This window comes from Haemorhous mexicanus, chromosome 3 (assembly GCF_027477595.1).
Source record: "Haemorhous mexicanus isolate bHaeMex1 chromosome 3, bHaeMex1.pri, whole genome shotgun sequence".
Taxonomy (NCBI): domain Eukaryota; kingdom Metazoa; phylum Chordata; class Aves; order Passeriformes; family Fringillidae; genus Haemorhous; species Haemorhous mexicanus.
Window position 1 is genome coordinate 28,057,221 of NC_082343.1, and position 19,507 is coordinate 28,076,727.

General features: G+C 42.0%; 1 protein-coding gene across 1 annotated transcript in view; it reads left to right on the forward strand.

The window, feature by feature from the left end:
• The first annotated feature begins 1,133 nt into the window (after nt 1-1,133).
• Nucleotides 1,134-19,507, forward strand: part of PRKCE (protein kinase C epsilon) — a 284,370-nt gene continuing 265,996 nt past the window's right edge. Inside the window, exon 1 of the mRNA XM_059841205.1 lies at nt 1,134-2,051. Within this exon, the coding sequence (XP_059697188.1) occupies nt 1,704-2,051 (348 nt within the window). The 5' untranslated portion in view covers nt 1,134-1,703. The remainder of the gene's footprint in view (nt 2,052-19,507) is intronic.

A 19,507-nucleotide genomic window follows, 5' to 3' on the forward strand; every position in this document is an offset into this window, starting at 1 on the left:
GAGGTGGGGCAGGCACGGGCCAGGTGATCGCGGCAGACAAAGGGGCTGGCAGTGGCAGCCTCTGTCCCAGCCCAGGCAGCGCCTCCCGGCCGGGTCGGATCGAGCCGGGCCGGGCGGGGCGGGCCCCGGGAGGCCGCTTCCCCTGGCGGCGCTCGGCACTTCCCGGCGCTCGCACACCGCGGGGAAACTCTTCCTCCGGCCCGGCCCGGCCCCCGCTGACGTAGCGCTGTCTGTGCCGCTGCCGCGGTGGGCGGGGGTGGCGGAGACGCGGGCCGGGGCTCGGCGCTGTCAGGCGGCGGGGCAGGGCGGGGGCGGCGGAGTTCGCTGCCCGTCAGGCGCGGGCAGAGGCGTCCCGGGGATCACGGAGAGAAGGGCGAGGGGCGGGAAGCCCTGCGGGAAGGGGTGTCCGCCGGCACCGCGGCGCCAGAGTGGTGGTCCCGGTCCGCGCAGGACCGTGGTGGTCAAGCACGTTAATAAAGGCGGTCGGGGAGGAAGGCGTCCGGGGGTGCTTTATCCACGTTTGGTTCATCACTTTATCCTGTGAGGAGGAGGAAGAGGAGGCGGAGGAGGCGTGGGGCCGGGGCGGGCAGTGTCCCCGGCGGAAAGCCGCCCGGCGGGTGTGGAGGAGCAGCAAGCCCAGCCCGGGGAGCGCGACCCCCGCTGCGGTTCCCGACTGGTGGCGGCCGCGCTGCTCCCCCAACAGGCAAAACTTTCTACACTCAAACACACACAGAAACACACACGCACGGCCGGGGCTGCCGCCGCCGCCGCTCACTCGCCCCACACACACACACTGACGTCTTTTGCGCATTTCCTGCGCTGGAGCGAGCGGCGGAGCGGCACCGGCAGCGGGCGGGGGCTGCGAGGAGGGAGGCGGCCGGCGGCGGCCGAGGGGAGGCGGCGGGCGGGAGGCGGGCGGGGGGCGGCCGGCGGGAGGGAGGCGGGAGGGAGGCGGCGGCGGCGGCTCTGCCCATCGCCAGGGCGGCGGCCGCCCAGCCGGAGCCCGCCGAGACCCGCGCGGGCCGCTCCGCTGCCGGCGCCCCCCATGCTCGGGGGTCGCTCCGCTGGGTCCTCGGCCTTGGCGGCGGCGGAGCAGGAGGCGGCGGCGGCGCAGGACGGGCGGCTGCGGGCGGCGGCGCGGATGGAAGGTCCCCGGGTGGATGTTTGCTGAGCGGAGGCTGTGCAGTAGGCAGGGCTGGTGGGTCGGCCGGTGCTTCTGATCCGTGTGTGTGCGTGTGTGTGTGTATGCGTGTGTGTGTATTGTTGTGCGGCGCACGGGCAGGACTGGCGTGTGCGGGAGCCCGGGATCGCGGCTCTGCTTCCTCTGCGAGGACTGATCCAGGATTATGGTCAGGGTGAAGGGAGAAGGCTCTTGCTTACCCCCGGATTGATTATGCTCGGGTTTTGATAGCGTTCGGGGGTTCCTGCAGCCGCGGCCGCCTCCCCCTCCCTGGCGGCCCCCCTCCCTTGTTTTCCGTTAGAAACACGGGCAAGAAAATAAATGTATTCACTGGGTGTCGCAAGAGCAAAGGCTAAATAATCAAAGGTAACAGCAGCAGCCGGGCGAAGAGACCCGCACCGTACCCTGCTCCCCCACCTCCCAGACCTGCCCTCCTATTTATTGGCGAGACCTCCCTCCCTCCCTCTCGGTGCGAGTGCGTTGAGCGAGTGTTTGATCCCGGGAAAAGTGCAGCTATCCAGCCATGGTGGTTTTCAATGGCTTGCTGAAAATCAAGATCTGCGAGGCGGTGAATCTGAAACCCACGGCGTGGTCTCTGAGGCATGCAGTGGGTCCCAGGCCACAGACCTTTTTGCTGGACCCTTACATCGCCCTCAATGTGGATGACTCCAGGATCGGGCAGACCTCCACCAAGCAAAAGACCAACAGTCCTGCTTGGAACGATGAATTTGTCACCGACGTTTGTAATGGCAGGAAGATAGAGATGGCTGTTTTCCATGATGCCCCCATCGGGTACGACGATTTTGTAGCTAACTGCACTATACAGTTTGAGGACTTGCTGCAGAACGGGAGCCGTCACTTCGAGGACTGGGTAAGTGTTCATGCTGTAGATACGTACATGTACATGCGATTTTCAGTGGCGTGGCTCTGCATGCAACATCTGTCTTGCAGAGCTAGGTTACCAAGGGCATGTAATGCCTCTGAAGGCTTTTCTTTTTTTCCACACTTTGTTTTACTGAGATAGTCGTGGTTACTATATAACTAATGCATGTTATCTACAGGTGAGGAAGGAAAGAAAAATATGCTGAATCTAAGTAAGAGGTATATAGTTACCTCACAAGTTTCTGAAATTATGTGATATAAATACAGATCGAGTTGTCTTACTGAGTCTGAAGAACCTGAACCAAATGCATCCGTTCCAAACACTACCGCAAAACCCAGATCCAGCGCTTAGATGAGTTTCATCATTTCAGGGTGAATACTCTTGGTTAGCCTGGCAATGATGAACCTTAAAAATCCAGACCTGACTTCTGATACGAGACACCTCAGGGTCTTCCTGTCACTTGAGAGCTCACTGCATCAATACTGATGCTCCTCCTTCCTTCCTTCAGATGATCGACACCTCTCTGCGTAGATCTAACGCAATGCTTCTTCAAATGCTCGTGACTGATGAAAGGGTCCTAGTGGAATTTGGGCCCAACTAGAGAAATTCTGTTGTCTGTACACACAACGTGTCTTAGCAGCTTTCACAGACTCTTTAAGACCCAGAGGCTAATGTGCCTCAGTGGGAGTACAAAAAAGCTGGAAAATCCTTGCTCTGACATCCTCAGGTAGTGTGATTTAACAGGGAGAAGCCAATCAAACAAAGAAGAAACAGGAAACATGAATATGCACATTTCACATTTCTGCAGTTAAACTGTTAAATGGTGGATATCCTTTAAATGAGATGTATAATAAAACAATAGTAGCTATCATCCCATTTTCAGTGTGCCCTGCTCAACCAGCCATCTGAAATTATATATGCTCATCTTTTTATGTACTTATTTTTCATGGTCAAGGATATTAGCTAGTAGTTTTTTGGCAAACACACAAAGAACCCAGGACCAAAGAAAAAATAGCTAGGGTTAATAGGTCTGAGTTTTATGTATTCTTTGGGGCTTCTTTGTTTAATGCAGTTATGTAGAGATGGGGAAATGATGAAAGGGTATGAAAGAATTAGACTCTATTTATGCTGATTAGGAGCTGATCAACTTTGCTGTTAAAACTTTTATGTTTACAACTTTAAAATATTTTTCAATTTTGCTGCCTATGTGTTGCTTTGTGATAATCAGGGTCTAGATTATTCTGATGCTCTATAAAAGCTACACATTAGTAAGCTCAAATGGTGAAAGTAGGTGATAGAAGGAGGAAAAATAGCTAAAACAGGAAAAGACAAATGCAGCAGTATTGCAGATGTCTTTTACCTGTATTGAATGATAATCAAGTTAGGACTCTCCTGAAATCAAGTGAGGTTTCATCTTTGAGACTAGTGGGATGAGGAGATCTGCACAGATTTTTAGTGAAGGAATGATAATTTTGTATGTTCTTTTTGTGCATGGTACATGTTGTGAGTTTGTCACCAAATCTGGAATAACCTTGCAGATTCCAGATGCCAAGTTTGAATTTTGGTGGGACTGTGGTGCATCCTGGCTCTGATATTTAAGGTGAACTCAAATGTCTGAATGGATTCCCTAGATAAATAGTGGAATTTAACAGGTTGAGGTCCATTGTAAACAGGATCTGTGAGGAACTAGATAGCTGAATCAGATAAATGCTGGCTTTTATTGCATCAGGATTCATTGCTGTCCAGCACTCAGTGGGTGGGAGGAGACGAGGGAGTGACTACGCTTGTTGTCTGTTGATGTGACAGAATTGAGGACATGGCAGTGGTTCATAACTGGTCAGCTCAATATAATGCAGCTTCTGAAACACCACTTACCTTGTTTTGTACTGTAAATCCTTACCATTAGGATTGTATTCATGTACTACAAAAGCAGCATACACCTCCCCGCTGTATCACAGTTAGACGGGAGCGGGGGTTGGTAAGTATTTTTAGGATTGTGCTTTACCCTTTCCAAAATCTTCCTTTTTACTGAGTGTGTCACTGTAATTCTAATACTGAGTGTTTATTGGATAATAGATAGGGACTTCAAAGAACTGGCTCTTACAAAATTACAGTTTTGTGTCTTTTTTCCTTGAGTTACCAGAAGACCTGTGGCCAGCACATCTCTATAGAGTCCATACTGAAGTAAATAGATTTATTGGTATCTTCATCAGTGTCTGGAGTCTGTATTAAAACCTGCAAAAGAAGTTGTCTGCAAAGTGAATGAGTTTCACACTACAAGGAAAATGCACATGGCCTAAACCACCATTCGGCTCAGATCTGCTGGTATGATAGTCAGTTTTTTCTGTTTAATAAGAGGACTAGTTCCTTCATCTCACTCTTGGCATTTAAAGCAGATATTTTTGTAGTATTCTTTCTGAACTCTGTAACAAGCAAATTAAAACCAGCAATCACAGTAACCCATTCTTCTTTATTGCCTGAAATATCAAATAAATGCAGCCTACACACTCAAAACACACTTGAAGACCGTCAAGTCTTTTTATGCCATTCTGAGGGTTTCCCTTTAAGCAGTCCTGAAAGTTGGAACTGGATACCAAGTACTAGCTGAGTGTGATTGGAGCAATTACACTGCTGCCCCTCCTTACCTTCAGCATGATGCAACAATTATTGCAGGACTGGACAGTCATTGTTAAAAAAGGGTTGAGAAAATGTCTTGTAAAGGTCTTGTAAACATATTAAGCTTTAATGCTTTTGATCTTATGTAGTACTGCATGGGATGGGGTTTTTTTAAGGAAATTTCAGAATTTGTTTTATAATATCTGCACTAGGGTCAAGGTTATGTTTCTAGGTTTCTAGGTTTTTGTCAGAAGTCCAAAATGCAAAAAAGATTTACAAAAAAAAAAAAAATTGGGTTTTTTTTCCCCTAAGAGAAAACTGTTTCTCAAATTAGCCAGCTCACCATATTTGATTGGTTTTTGGTGTTGTTCAAATCCTTGTATTTTTTCTCAGATGAAATTTTTTAGGAAAATACTGGATATTTTTCTCACTCTTAGGCCTGTGCTATATACGGATGCCATGGTTACAGTGGAAACACTAATGATAAACAAGTACAAAGCTTGAAATCACAATAATGTTTACTGTATTAATACAAGTCAGATAGATATGCAAAATCCTGGCTCCTTTCATCTACAGACTGTTCAGCAGTTGCATCTAACCTTATGATACATATACTCCCTGAATGTGTGTATATATATATATATATATATTTTTTTTTTTTTTTTTTTTAAATTATTCAAAGTTGTGGCATGAAACAGTGATTCAGAGTTTGCTGGATGAAAGCATTTAAACAAAACACATAGTTTTGTGGGGTTTTGGTAAGATCAATAGAAAACACTTGTTTAGGTTTCTAAAATAAGTATAGTGACAATTAAAAAGATGGCTGCTTTTCCAGTAGTGCATCAATACAGACATAGCACAGTAAAAGTGTCAGTTTTGCAGATTTTTTTAAGTCATGGTTACACTGCAGTTTTAAAGAGAGCTTTGGATTTATGACATTTCAGGTTTTTTTAAGCACAGAAAATGTCATACAGAATGGCACCGAGTATTCAAGAGGATGCTGGTGAACTTACCCTTTGAAAAACAAAAAATACAGAACAATAAACAACCTGCAAGTTCTGATTGAAAAAGAAACTAGCAACTTGACAGCTCTGGCTACATTTTTTTGAGTTAGGTAATTCAGGTAATAATAAAGTATGTTTTTACCTAGCTTCCTTACATGTGGCATATGTAAATGATTCACTTGAGTTGGCATTGCAGCTACATTTTAATCAGTGGAATTGAGATCAGGAAGGAAAATTCCATTGATATTTAGCTGTGTGGTTCCACTCCTGCAAATTATCATGATCAATGTTTATGTGTGTGGATGATTGGTAGGATGGGTTCTGAGTTCAAGTCCACTTTCCAGAGTTGATGACAGATGAAATCAGCATGATTGGACCTATGCCAAAGACTCCATCTAAGGGTCTTAGCCATTAGCCTGGCAGTACATGAGAAAACCTATTGAGTTGTCCTAAGAAATCCTTTTGCTGGCTGAGTAGCAGAACTCACTAAATCATTGAGAACATCAGAACATTTAACAAGAAAAGCCTCTATTTCCACTGAAAATAATTTACAGCTATATTTAGGTTAATGAAAGAGATTTAATTTTCTGCTGTCTTGAAAAAACCTCTTATGCTGTCAGGAAAAAAAAAAAACCACATAGATTTTTGTGAGCTTTTCTTTGCTAAAATATCTTCCATACTATTTTTCTTCTTTCAGTGTGGCTTCTTCAGATCTAAATTTAAAACATTATACTTTTTTAAAAGCATCCTTTCATATTTCTGTTTTGCCAGTGTGAAGTTAGTTGTGCAACTGTGCCACCATTGTAAAAAGCAAATTTATAATGAATTAATCTAATATCTCAGTAGCAAGTGGATGATGAGTTATAGGAAATGGCATGGGGAAGAAGCTGCAGTCTATACAGTTAAACACCTAGGTTATCTGAGCTCTGAATGTCACCCGACAGGCAGCAGCAGGGGAGAAATTAAAGCTCTTCAGAGTCCTTGGTCTGTGAGCTGTCCATGGATGTGAGAAGTAGAACTGTCTCTTTCCAGTGCCTCTAATCTGAATGAAATGGAAAGACTACTTAGGTGTTCTTTTTTTTTTTTCCCCTTCTTTTAATGCCATTTCTGTTGTTGGAATGGGAACTCCTTTCAGCCAGCAGGTGATCTGTTGTAGCTGGCAGACAGAGAATGGAATTGTCATCACTGTAGTGCAGGTCACCCTGCGCGTTCACCTCTGCTTGTGCCGTGCACTGCTGAGGGCTGGCACTGGGCTGGCAGAAAGTGACTGTAGAGTATTTTCATTTTTATTTTCATCTGCTGACTGAATTTATTTGTGGCTGGTGGTGTTGAAAGACCTAGGATTTCACTTGCAAAAACTTCAGATCTCATCTAAACTGTGGTTCATGGGCTGCTGAAAAGCTGTTCTCGGAATCATATTTGTTGAGATGAAAGGGAAATTGCCGGGGTCTTGTTTGAGAGGTTTCTGCTTGACAAGGAGGTCATGGAGCAAGGTCTGTCAGGCTTGTGGGGCAAGGCTGAGAGCTACGGGGGCTCAGCAGGGTTTCACAGGGACTCTCTCATTCTGAGGGTAAGTGATTGTCAAGAGGAGCTGAGAGATTTTGGAGAGAACTTTGTACATATAGGGGTCTTCCTTGCCTTCTCCCACAGTCTGTCTCCCTCCCGTGCCTTCTCTTTTCCCTCTCTGCTGGGGGTGTGGTACAGTCACACACAGCTCACCCACTGTCTTGTATCAATCCCTTTCTACAGCTGCATAAATCTACTCCTACTCCCTGCTAGAAATGTTCTCTCCTAACAGCTCCTGCTTACCTGCAGTGCTTCCCAGTCTGCTGAGAAGCAATAGATGGGGGGAAAATGCTGCCTCTGCTGTTGTTACTGCAGGGAGAGAGAAAGGGCAAAGTGGGGAAAGGAAGAGATGAGGCATGGGGAGAAACCTGGAGGAGGGTAATGAATAGTTGCTGCCACAGCACGTACCCCAGCTGCCCTTTTGGCAGCAGCAGAAAGCTGCACGTGCAGGAGACAGGGATGAGCTGGCACAGGCAAATCGGCTGGTTGGAGGCCGTATGGTGACCACTGACCCACTTTGGGGTTCTTTGGCCTGCTTTGCTGAGTATATAGCTTTGGAAGTCTCACTTGAGATGTGAAAAAATATTGCTCAGGGCATGAAAAGTGTGTAGTGGAGCATGCATTTCACTTAACACTGAATTATCATAGCTGTAGGACAGCAGTTGATCCCGCCACTGATCAGAACCTAATCTTATTGTTGCTAATACCAAATAATGAGGCAAAGTTCCACATAGTGAAAATAACTCTTCTGAACTCTGTAGAAAGGATTTGTTAGAAAAAGTTACAGTAGCAGAGTCCAGTTCATAGGTACTAGTTCAAATCTAGACTTTTATGAAATGTCCAAGTGGAGTGAAAACAATTCCTGCATGTCCTTCTTGTACCAGTTTTAATGCAGTGCATGTCATTATTCCAGCTAAGGTGGTTCCATAGCTACTGTGCAGAACTTCACGGGTCTGAGTAAACCTCTGATCCCACTGGGTTCACTGGATATCATACAGGCCAGTTTAAATTATTCCCTCAACAGGGGGCTGTGCTCCAAAGGAAGACCAAGAATAAATAACAGCTAAGAACATCCTTTACTTGTAATTTTTTCTTACTGATTTATTCTTCCTCTGCAAATCTTGCATATGTAAGTCTGGTTTCTACTCTCTAGCATCAAACTGAATTTCTGTCCTCCATGTCCAGGATTCTTTAAATATTGCCAAAATGAGGATTTGATTTAAGTTGGAATTGTAGAACTTGGCAACTAAATGTGATTTGTTTTCACTCTGTAAATAACTTTCATTTAAATGAACTTTTTGGCGGTTTTTGGATTGAAGGGAGACTGTGAATACAGTTTTAAAACATTGGAGACAGGAGCTTTTTGGCTTGGAATTGGCTGGTTGAATTCTGCTTTACCCAATACTATCTTAATCTCCTCTCCCCCACCCCAACTATTATCTTGTAAGAGAAAGACATCTGCACTTCATGGTAAGAGAGGGTTTGGGAACAATAGAGCAGGCAAGTAATGGGATATTTGTGGTCAGAGAGGACTGAGAAGAGACTTTTCCTCCATCCACATGGAAAGGTAAGGCTGGAAGTATTTGGATATGGAATAAGATCAGAAATCCACAGACAGCTTGGAAAACTGACAGTTTGGGCTGGGGAGGATCAAAGAAACTTTTTGCCAAGCTGGCCAGAGCAAGGCTTTTGAAGAGTGGGGTATTTTGTGTCCCCTTTTGAGTCATGCAAATTGTAGAAGTTACAGGGGTTTCAACTATTTAGGAGGAAAGTGGTTACTACAGAAGTTGAGAAAAAGTTTTAACCTTGTGTTTGTGAGTACTTTCCTGTTTGGCAGGCAGTCACCAGGCAATATAAAAAGTATATTCAGTAATATTAATATGAAACTGCAACTGTAAAGCTAATAAGCCATTCTAGAGATTGTGTAACTTTCATGGCAGTTATGTACTTTGCACTATATTTTAGTAAAGAAAATGCAAATGAATATGGTGCAAGAACATCTGCAGAATTCTTATCTATTCTGATCATTATTCAGTCAGTAGCTTGAATTGCTAGTAAAGTTGATTTCTGAGTGTCCTCTCACTTGCATTCCTCCAAGAGTTAAAAATGTCAATGATATTAAAGTATAATTGCTGTAATTTAACAGACCTTACAGAAGCCAAGATTTCACATATTTCTGAATAGCACAGCTAAGAAACCTAGAGATATTGGCATGTTCCCATTAAATATAACAGGAGTTTTAATGTTTGTTTTATTGGAATCAGTGTTAGAGAAATGCTACACAGTTCTAAGAGGTTTTTTTTCCCACTGAACTCTTTTTAGGGCTTGAATTGTTGAGGAACAGAAATAATGTCAAACCATAGCTTTTAAAATTAAAAAAAGCAAAGTTTGATTCCATCGGAGGCTTGCAGGCAGCCATGTCTGCCCTATATCGGCTAACTTGAGCTGATTTGATTGTTCCAGACAATAGAATCATTTTGCTTGTTTCTGGTGTCCTGCTGGGCAATTTCATCACAGGCAGGAACAAAAAGGCATGAATAATGGCTAGATATTACCAAATAAATTTCATGTCTGCATTGTTTGAACAGCAAGACCCCTTGATATCTTTGTGTCTTACATGAAGAGAAGGGAAATGTAATACTTAGTGTTTCCAGCTTAGTATCTTTCAGTACTTGAGGGTATAAATAAGTTACAACCTCTTATTATGGGGGACAGGGATTTCTTATGCATTTAGAGCTCTCCATTCTTCAGTACACTGGCCTTTTTTATATCATTATATATAAAGACAGATGGCTTTGACAATGTTAATATTTATAAGTATATTTAGAGAGTGATGTGGTAGCAATGCAGCAGATATAATAGTGGTGAAAAGATGAAGGGGAGACTGATGCATCCTCTGCATAGGTGATGAGGAAATGGCTGGAATTGCTTTTCTTTGTTTCACAGATTAAAAGCCAGCAAGACAGTAGTGTCCTTCCCTGTTTTCCTTCACTTTCCTCTATATCATCTGTTCTGTCTTTATGCTGCCAATTCTCTGTCTTTCTTTATCTGTTCTGGCTTTAAGATGGTCAAGAAATTTTAGGGCAACTTTTAAAATAGTGCAAAAGATTTTGATGTTGTCAATGCTAGCAGGCTACGTGAATGAAATGTCCTGCTATAGATCTCTACAAACATCTATTCCAAGTACAGTTTACTTACTGGGACCATATTTACTCATTGCATAAGTGTTTCTGGCATCTGTCAACTTCCCTTTATTTCAAGGTGAGATTGATCCATGGCCTTAGAAAGTGATGTCTGAGAATGTATTGGAAAAGGAAAGGCTTAAAGTCATTCATGCTGCGTCCACTATTTTTTCTCTCTCATGTGGTTCCTTTAGGAGTCACTGAGGAATCTTTTTGCTTTTCTTTTCCTTTGAGTTTCATTGTCTTTTCCTTCCTTGTGACCCCACAGTGCCTTGGCACCTCTTGAACCTTTGACCTCTTGGCCCACTTTTCTCCTTAATCCACCACTATCACCTTGCCCTCAAGTCCCAGCTGCCATAACTTTTCCTTCATTTTCCATGTCATTACTTCCCTTATATCCATACTGCCATTATTCCCAGCAGTCCAGCTCCTTCCCCTTTTTTGTCACTCTGCTGGACCAGTAAGATCCTTGTGTCAGTAGGGCTCAGAAGCATCCCAGTGTCTGAGGCTCTGTGGCATTTGCCCAGCTGCTGTCCTCCAGAGCATGTCCCCGCTGTGCTGCTCAGCAAGCAGCAGGGAACTGATCATACTCGTGGCTGTTGGAGTGGTGTTTTCAGTCAGAGAGCAGTGATGCACTGTTTCCAGTTAGTTGTACTACTGAAGTAGGAATAAATGTAATATGTAGGAATAAATGGAATATATAGGAATAAATGTAATATGTAGGTTTGAACTTCAGGCAAAAATGCTCCGGTTCTAGCAGACTCAGTGGGATGTTGTAGGAACATGATCTATTCCTGAATACCGGACTCTCCCAAGCAGTGGGAACACCATTAAAAATTTTTAGTTGGTACTGACTGTTGGGATTTTCAGGGACTCCTAATCACAGAAAATACCTATGAATGTTTGGTAATTTTTTTTCGATTTAGTGTGAAATGGTGGTTTCTGTCTTCAAAAAATTCCAGTCCAAGCACAAGTCAAAAAGGCAGACTGGGGAAGCCAAGAGAAATATTAGTAAAACACTTACCAGTGTGAATGGCTGCAGTGATAGTTAAGAAGCAGCCTATCAGCTCAGCTTTGCTTGGTGTCCCTAACTCAAAATATCAAGGGGAGAGGCAATAGTGGAAATTTTGCTAGGGATATTTGGAGTTCCCGGTGCTTTGCAAAATGTGGTGTTTCTCTTCAAGGAGTTGATGTGCTGAGATGGACTGCCCACATGATCTAGTCCATGATTCCCAAACTTGTAGTTGTTTCTTAGTGTCCCATATAGCTTCAAGAATGTTTCTGCTGCCCAGTTTGAGGGAACGACAGGATTTTTCTGTATAATTCAATGAAAGCTGGTATAGTATTATTACATTAGAGCTTTTTTCTGTAGTGATAGGTGGGTTAGACCACTAAGAGTACAATACTGAAATTTGGATATGATATATAGGGGTAATAGTATGTACTAATGTCATTGGGCTGAGATAAGCTATGCTAAGTTTTATCACACCTCTTTACTCTTCCTGCCAGCAATTTCTCAGAGCCATGCCAAGCCTCTGAAAGGAAGAAAGAACAAAGAAGAATTTTATTAACACCTCATGCCTATTTTTTAGAAGTGTTATCCATTGAATCAGAAGCAAGTGTCAGGGCTTTTCACCTAAAAAGCAGAACCTTGGGCTTCTTTCTGATGACCCTTTGGCAATACTTTATATATATATATGTGTGTATATATATATATATATTTATATTTATATTTATATTTATAGGTATATAGATACATTATATAACTATATTACAAGTTATATATCTATATCTGCATATAACTTTAAAAATAATATTGGTTTAGTAGTTGTATTTGGGAGATAACTTTGCATTTGTGTTTTTATAAGGCTGGGTGAAAGGTTTTAAAACACAAGTTCAGCTAAACTTATTTTGGACAATTCTGAGGAGCAGCTCAGACACTACGACCTAGACAAGCTCCCATAATCTCTTTACGTGCTCTTTTCTTGCCAGTCCATGCTCACTCTTGTCTGCTTTGCCCATTAGTTGCAAGAGGCCTTGGGGATAATGTTACCTTCTAGGACAGATCATTTAGCAGAAATGTGGGGTCATGATTCTTTTTTGAAGGGTATTCACTTCACTGTAGTAGTATGGTAACCAAAATAGATGAGGAGCAATTGACCTATGCTCATCACAGCCCAGAACAGTGCAAACACCCCAGAAACTTTTCTGTGTTGGTTTTGTTGATAAGTAGATGTGTGAGTAAGCAAAATCAATATACCTTAAACAAACATACAAAAATTGGAAGTTTGTAGTGAGTGCTGTGCATTAATGACTGGAGGACAGACTGAGATAAGTTGTCTTGCACACAGATTCAAAGCTGATATTCCTATATTGATTTTAATGGGTAGCTCTTTGAGTGGTGTTTTTTTCTCTGTTGCTGAAACTATTGAGACTATGTGTATCATTTAGTTGATACATACTGATTCCTCTGTGCTCCCAGCTAGTTACATCACCATCAATTGAATTCCTTCTGTGTTTAATATTGAACTTCACATATTTCTCTGAATTGAGACCTGCTGTAAATTTTTTAGCAACGTGGAAATTACATGAAGAATTTAGGCTCCTGATTCAGCAGCCTTTTGAAAGTGTAATCTAGCTGTCTTTTCATGAGTGGCTGTATCTGTTGTCATAGAATCACAAAATCTGCTGAGTTGGAAGGGACCCATCAGGATAACTGAGTTCAGCTCCTGGCCCTGCCCAGGTGACCCAAGAATCACCATGTGCCCCAGAGGCTTGGTGCTGTGACCACTCTGTGGGGAGCCTTTTCCAATGCAAAACCACCCTCAATGCAAAAGCCCAGTCAACACAGCTTCTAAACTGTGTGCAACTGCATTTGTGAGTACATTGTGACCTGCTTGTAAACGTCTTTGGTCAGAAGTGTCAGTTCTGACCATCAAGCCTTCTCTTCAGTTTGGTAATATGTGTTGTTTTGGAAGTGGTTTTGTTCAGGGCGATTTTAAATGAAGAAAAATCCCCAAAACCTTAACGTTTTTGTTTTTGTTTTGGCTGACACTTCATTAAAAAACACTATAGTAAATCACTGGATATTTGAACAAATTAAATGAAACTGATCTCTAGCCTTGTTTGAAAGTACTCTGGACGTCAGACTGACAAACGTGTAACAAACATGTAACAAACATGTAATAATATTTGGTTTAAAATGTGTGTGCTCTCCAGCCAAGAACTGTTTTGCTGTAACAGTGTTATTAACACCATAAAGCTTTCAAAACCCTTAGTGTATTCTAAAGTTTATGCTTTTTAAAAATCAGGTATAAAATCAGATGTGAAGTGTGAGAATGTCGTTTTGTCTTTCGGGCTGTTCCTGGAACACCGAGGTTAAAAAACCCATCTGACTGAAAGGGAAGGCAGGCAGAGTGAGAAGTGGGGGCACCTCTGGTGAAGCCTTTTCTCCCTGCAGCAGTCTGCACTGTATGGGCTTCTGCTCTGTGGGACCTGGACATAATTGTGGTAGTGATCAGTAAGACAAATTACAGGCCAAATGTTTTGTAGAATTGCCAAAAAGTTTGCAGCTCTTCCAGCAACTGTGAATCAGCCCTGCACTATCTTTGTAGACTCGCAAGCAAAATCTGCTTCCCAGCAGCAGTGTGCTGCTCTGCAGAGCCCCTCCATTGTAAGATTTATGCACGGGTAATGAACTTTGTGATGCAAAAATGTGAAGTCTTGGAGACTTTTTCTGCAGCTATGAAAATGTACTTGATGCCAGTGATATCCCAGTGAGACAGGAGCGAAGTGCTGAGACCTTGTCAGAGCACGGATGCGTACATGCCGGCAGCGTGGCAGTTTTGAGTGCAGGAGTTATTAGTTTCTCTTTGATAACATGAGGTTGTGCAGAAACAGAAAGTTCACGGTTTCTTCCTTCAGGAGTTTATGGTGTAAAATAAGAAAAACAATCACACTTTTGGAGTGCAATAACCTGTGTATCAAGCTGGATGTGCTTGTAAAAGCCATGGAAAATGTGTAGCAAAATAAAAACCTGTACTTTAAAGGACAGAAGTATGCAAAAGAAATAAATTATGTGTCATGGTAACTTTCAAAAAATGTATTTGATGGCCCTTGGGGAAGCAACAATTGTCTAACTGAGGAGTTAAGGGAGAGTGTTTTTATTCACATGAGTCAGCAGAGAAAGAGGCTGAAGCTTGTGTGCCAACCAAGGAACATGTAAACATGACAGATGGTCAACAAAGTGAAGCCGCTTTGTAATAGAGCAGTTCGTACAAATAAGGGAGATCTTTTTTGCAGCAGGCTTTATTTAACTAAAAGTTTCAAACTATCAAAACAGATCAACAAAAAATAGACATCATCAGTATTGCTTGGTTTTCCTTAGTGTTTCTGGTAACAGGTGGGATTGGTGAATAATTTTTACAGTACACAACCTATTTCTGATCCTGATTACATTATTTTCTGAAATTTGCATGAGCTGTGAGATAATGTGTAATAACTTCATTATAATCTTGCATGCTGTGAACTGGTCATGCAAGTTTTAACATACTTAGTTGTCCTGCATCTACTTGTGATATAGCATGTTATCTCCTCTTTCTTCTGTAATTATTGCCTTTATTTCCATTCACATAATTCCTTCAAACAAATGAGCATGAGAGTAATAGAAATGATGGTACAAACATTCACTCATAATTCTGGTATAAAATTTTCTTATGAAATGAATAATCCAGCCTTTTACATCAGTGGTTCCAGAAGAGGCCTTTGTCTACTACATGGATCTGTCTGTCTCAGGTTGTAATGAAACTCATTAGCAAAATAACCTGAGTCTGGAGAATCTTGAGTATAGTCATCTTCACAGCATTCCTGAGAGGAAGTGTAATGGATGAAGATTTCTCCATGTTGCCCAGAAGTATGGCACAAGCATTGTGGTTTTAATCTCACAATTTTGCAGCGGAAGCATCAGTTTAATTTTTACAGTGGGGAGACAGGGTCTGAGATCTAGACTAGAGAAATAAGGTTTCCTTCTAGAGATACCTCTTTCTGTCCTAAAGCTTCTCCTTCATCTGTCAAACTCTCCTTTTACTTTTGCAAAAGAAGGATTCTTACCATTACATCTCTGTTTCCTTCTTGCAGCTTACCTTTTGTAAGCGAATGGATTTATGGTTTGGTTAGAGGGAAGTTTTTTTTTCTATTTCAATTCTCTAAACACTTTATTGTGAGGATGCTTTCCTTCAGTTGTACTAAACAAACAGAAATGCATGGCCTCTGTTTTGCTGCCTTCCTGATGCTGTTGCTTTTTCCATAGAGGTGTGGATCTATAAAACCAGGCTTCTAGACTGTCAAAGTAGAGACAGTAGCTGGAAGCTGATCTGCTCCCCTGGGTGGCTAGCTGGGGGCAGCACCAGCTTTACTGATTCAGTTAAAAAAAATCACCACAGGGGGTTATCCTTTGTGCAGGTACTCAGAATGTCCCTGGTATTGAGCCTACCTGTGTATGAATATGTATAAGCTGTCAAAGGGCTGGAAGAGTTGGATGTGCAAATCCCTCTGAAATGTGGAACAGATTGTTTTGAAAAGTTTGAAACTTTGAAAGTTGCCATCCTAACTTTTAATTTTGTATATTCTTATAGCCCCATAACTGCAGTTAATATGGTAGAAGATAAGAGCAGACAAAATGTCAAGTCAAAGTTTTTGTTGTTTGATTGTTCATGCACTAACTGTGGAGGAAAGGGGACTTCCATTGGAGTCAATCATTTGAAGGAAACAGAAGATTTAATTTTACATTTTTAGGGTCTTGTCTCTGTTACTAAGAGTGGAAAGGCTTAGGATCCTCCAGCTGGAGTGGTGTGGAGAGGGAGTAAGTACAGCTGGTGTGTGCTGTGGAGCAGCTGTGCAGTGCAGCAAAGCCTGATAGCCCAACACCTGAGTGTGTTTATAAAACAGATGCAGAGAGATTATATTGGTGTTGCCTGCCTGGCAGACTGCTAGCCTGTGGTTTGCACAAGGCTGTCCCTGGTTTTGAAAAAGCCACATATTCACTCCACCGGATGTGCTGACATGGCTTGGGGTTAACATGTTGTGCTTCAGGACTGACCCCCAGTTGGGAAAAATTTGGAGCAGATTACAGCAATTGAGGCTCTATGAATTCTAGAAAGAGAGATTCTGGGGAAATTATAAGGGGGTGTTCATTTAGCTGCTCATTGGTTTGCAAAATTATTCATTATTTAGTGTGTTTGGAGCTCAAATGAAGCAGGAGAAGGACACAACATACTCATTAGCATCCCTTCACAGTGAAGAAGGGGCATTCTCTTTGGTTTCCTGATATTGTGTATAGGATTGCCCTCCCTGATCAGTATAAATTTAAATCTAGAGTTGTAAGTGTAGTAAAGCTTTTTACTTATGTTTCTTTCATCCAAAAGATACTGTGCAGATGCTACAGAAAATGTGTTGAAAGGTGGATTGCTAAGGTCCATCATCCTAAAAGTAGTCAGTGATGGGAATATCAATTATGTGATATTACATGAAACTGAAGGCATTGGCATGCAAAGGTGTTGAATTTAAGGCTTCAGTTGCTTACAGTTTTCATCTGTTTAGGAGAATGTACTTATACTTACAACTTACACATGTCTATATGGCTATCCAGGATGTAATATTGACCTTGCAGTATACTGCTGAGTGATTTACAGGAAGAAACCAGTGCCCTTAAAATATTCTGGTGGATTTGCTTTATCTTTCAAATGTATGTGGCTCATGAACATCAATTAGAATAACAGCTTAAGGGAGTATGTTAATGCTTTATTTCATACTGGAAGCTTATAATACTGGGACACCTTTTACCCCAGAGAAGCTATGATTTTCTTTCTTTAGGCAAATATGAAAAGACATGGTGCCTAAATACAACAAATTTTCTTCGAGTTCTCCTGGTGTCACAGGTTTACCTTCCTGGATAAGTAACGTTGGTTAGGGATAAACTTTTTTACAACAGAATGTTTTGAATATATCCTGGGATTGAATGAATACTAGATTGAATGAATACAGGTTTGTTTAATAATATTGTTGGCAGGTCCACTGTACAATGCGAGACCCTACCAGTCATCACCACTTCAGTATGAGGTTAATGTTTGTGTCCTCACTTCTTAAAATATGAAATATGTTAGATGTCCATCTTAAGGCTGCAGCACAGCACAAAAGAGAGCATATGGGAGGGGTACCCAGCTCTCCTGCAAGTATCCCTGCTCACAAATTGAATTCCTGGGAAGGGCTGTAGTCAAAGAACTCAGCTAGGTGATTTCTTTTTGTCTCAAAATGCATCTGCCCTGAAACTCAGAGCTCATATCCAGGGCTTGCATTTTCAAATCCACAGGCTCAGTCTTCTTTTAAATCTGTTATTCTAAGGGATACTACTTTTCCAGTTCCACTTCCCTCTTGTACCTTCTTCTCCCAGTGGTACTTGTAATCCCTGATTCATTGGTTGCTGTTAGCAGCTCCTCAGTTGAGAGGTACCTCACTTCTGCTCTTAGCAGAATTAAAGAATTGTGGTGACAGACTGCATTTACCAAATCTCCTAGCTTGAATTAAAAAAAAACAACCCAAAAACAACAAAACCACACAAAACCCAAAGCAACAACAACAAAAAAAGGTTTTGGCTCAGAATAACTGGCATAAGTAGAGGTGCAAAGGGATGAGAGAATTTATCTTTATTTTTTTGGGTGTATATATCCAACTCATTTGGTGGGTTTTTTTCCAGTTAGGGATCTAGGAAAGAAGATGCCGTTCTCTAACACTTGGGTATTGACTTGTTCCCTTTTTTCCCCTGGAGAAAGTGAGACTAGTAGCAGCTTTAGTTACAGTTAACATATTTAATCATTGGAAAGCTTAATTTGAAGACCTACTTTGTTACACTGTGTTTCCCAGTGGCTCCATCCACTTGTGAGACAGGAATAATGGATTAAACACATTAAGGCAGTGAATATGTGTCATAGAAAGAGGTTAAGTTGGTTGGAAGTTGTTGGGCAGCCTCCCTTTTAGAGTTCTTTGAAACATAATTGTGTGACAGTAGATACAGGAACAAAATTTGTTACTGAGAAAGAACAAAAGCAAATTCAGTCAGGTATTTCAAGGCCAAGGAAGCTCAGTTGAGTTATTACTGGCTTCTATTAACATGCCTGAAAAAAATAGTGTTCTTTGCTTCAGCTGGGTGGCCCTCAGAAAGGGGAGAGATTCTTTCCTGCCTTTTGAAATCATCAAAGAATATGAGAGTAATCATTTCCAAAGTTATCTCTGTGTCGGAAAATCTCACTGTTCAGGATAAGCTAGGGTAAACAAAGGAGAAATAGGAAGTGACTTTCAAAAAGTATGGATTTGAACCTGTGAGGTGCTGAGTGTCTTCAGTGAAATGCTGAGCTTGCCTGATTTCCAGTAAGTTTATGGCTCTTGGTTCCTGACAGGATCAGGTCCTAAGATTAGATCTACCCTCTGAAGTAAAATTAGGTTACTGCTGTCAGCTTTTTTTGACTGCCAATATTGCTTGCAGTGCCTATCATCAGTGCTCTGTATGTACACAGACATGTACAGCACTTCATCTGCAGGGACTGTATCACTTTCACATTTTCATTGTTTGTCTGCTGTATTAATTAGAACTCTGATATGAAAATGAGGCATCAAGAGGATGAAGCAAGATACCAGATGCTTACTGACAAAAGGAAGATCCTTCTTCAATTTCACTGTCATGTTTAGGAGTACTTTTACATGTTTTTTCCCTTATGTAGATTAAAATAACACTAAATTGGTGTAGTACTTTTCATCAGTAGATTCCCAAGAGGATATCAATTTGATGAATGTATTGAATACGCAATCAAGACCTTTGGGTAAAGAAGCATGGTGTAATTCTTCACTTTCACATAAATTGCAAAGCCCTTCACATTTAGCTTTTTTGACTTTCATTGGAGCCATTCATGTTGTATGGGCATCTCAATACACCATGTTGTGCATGGAAATTTAGAGGTTGTAAAGGATGTTCCTCCTCTCCCACTGGTGCATTCTTTACTGTCCCTATGAGGTTAATGTGCTACCA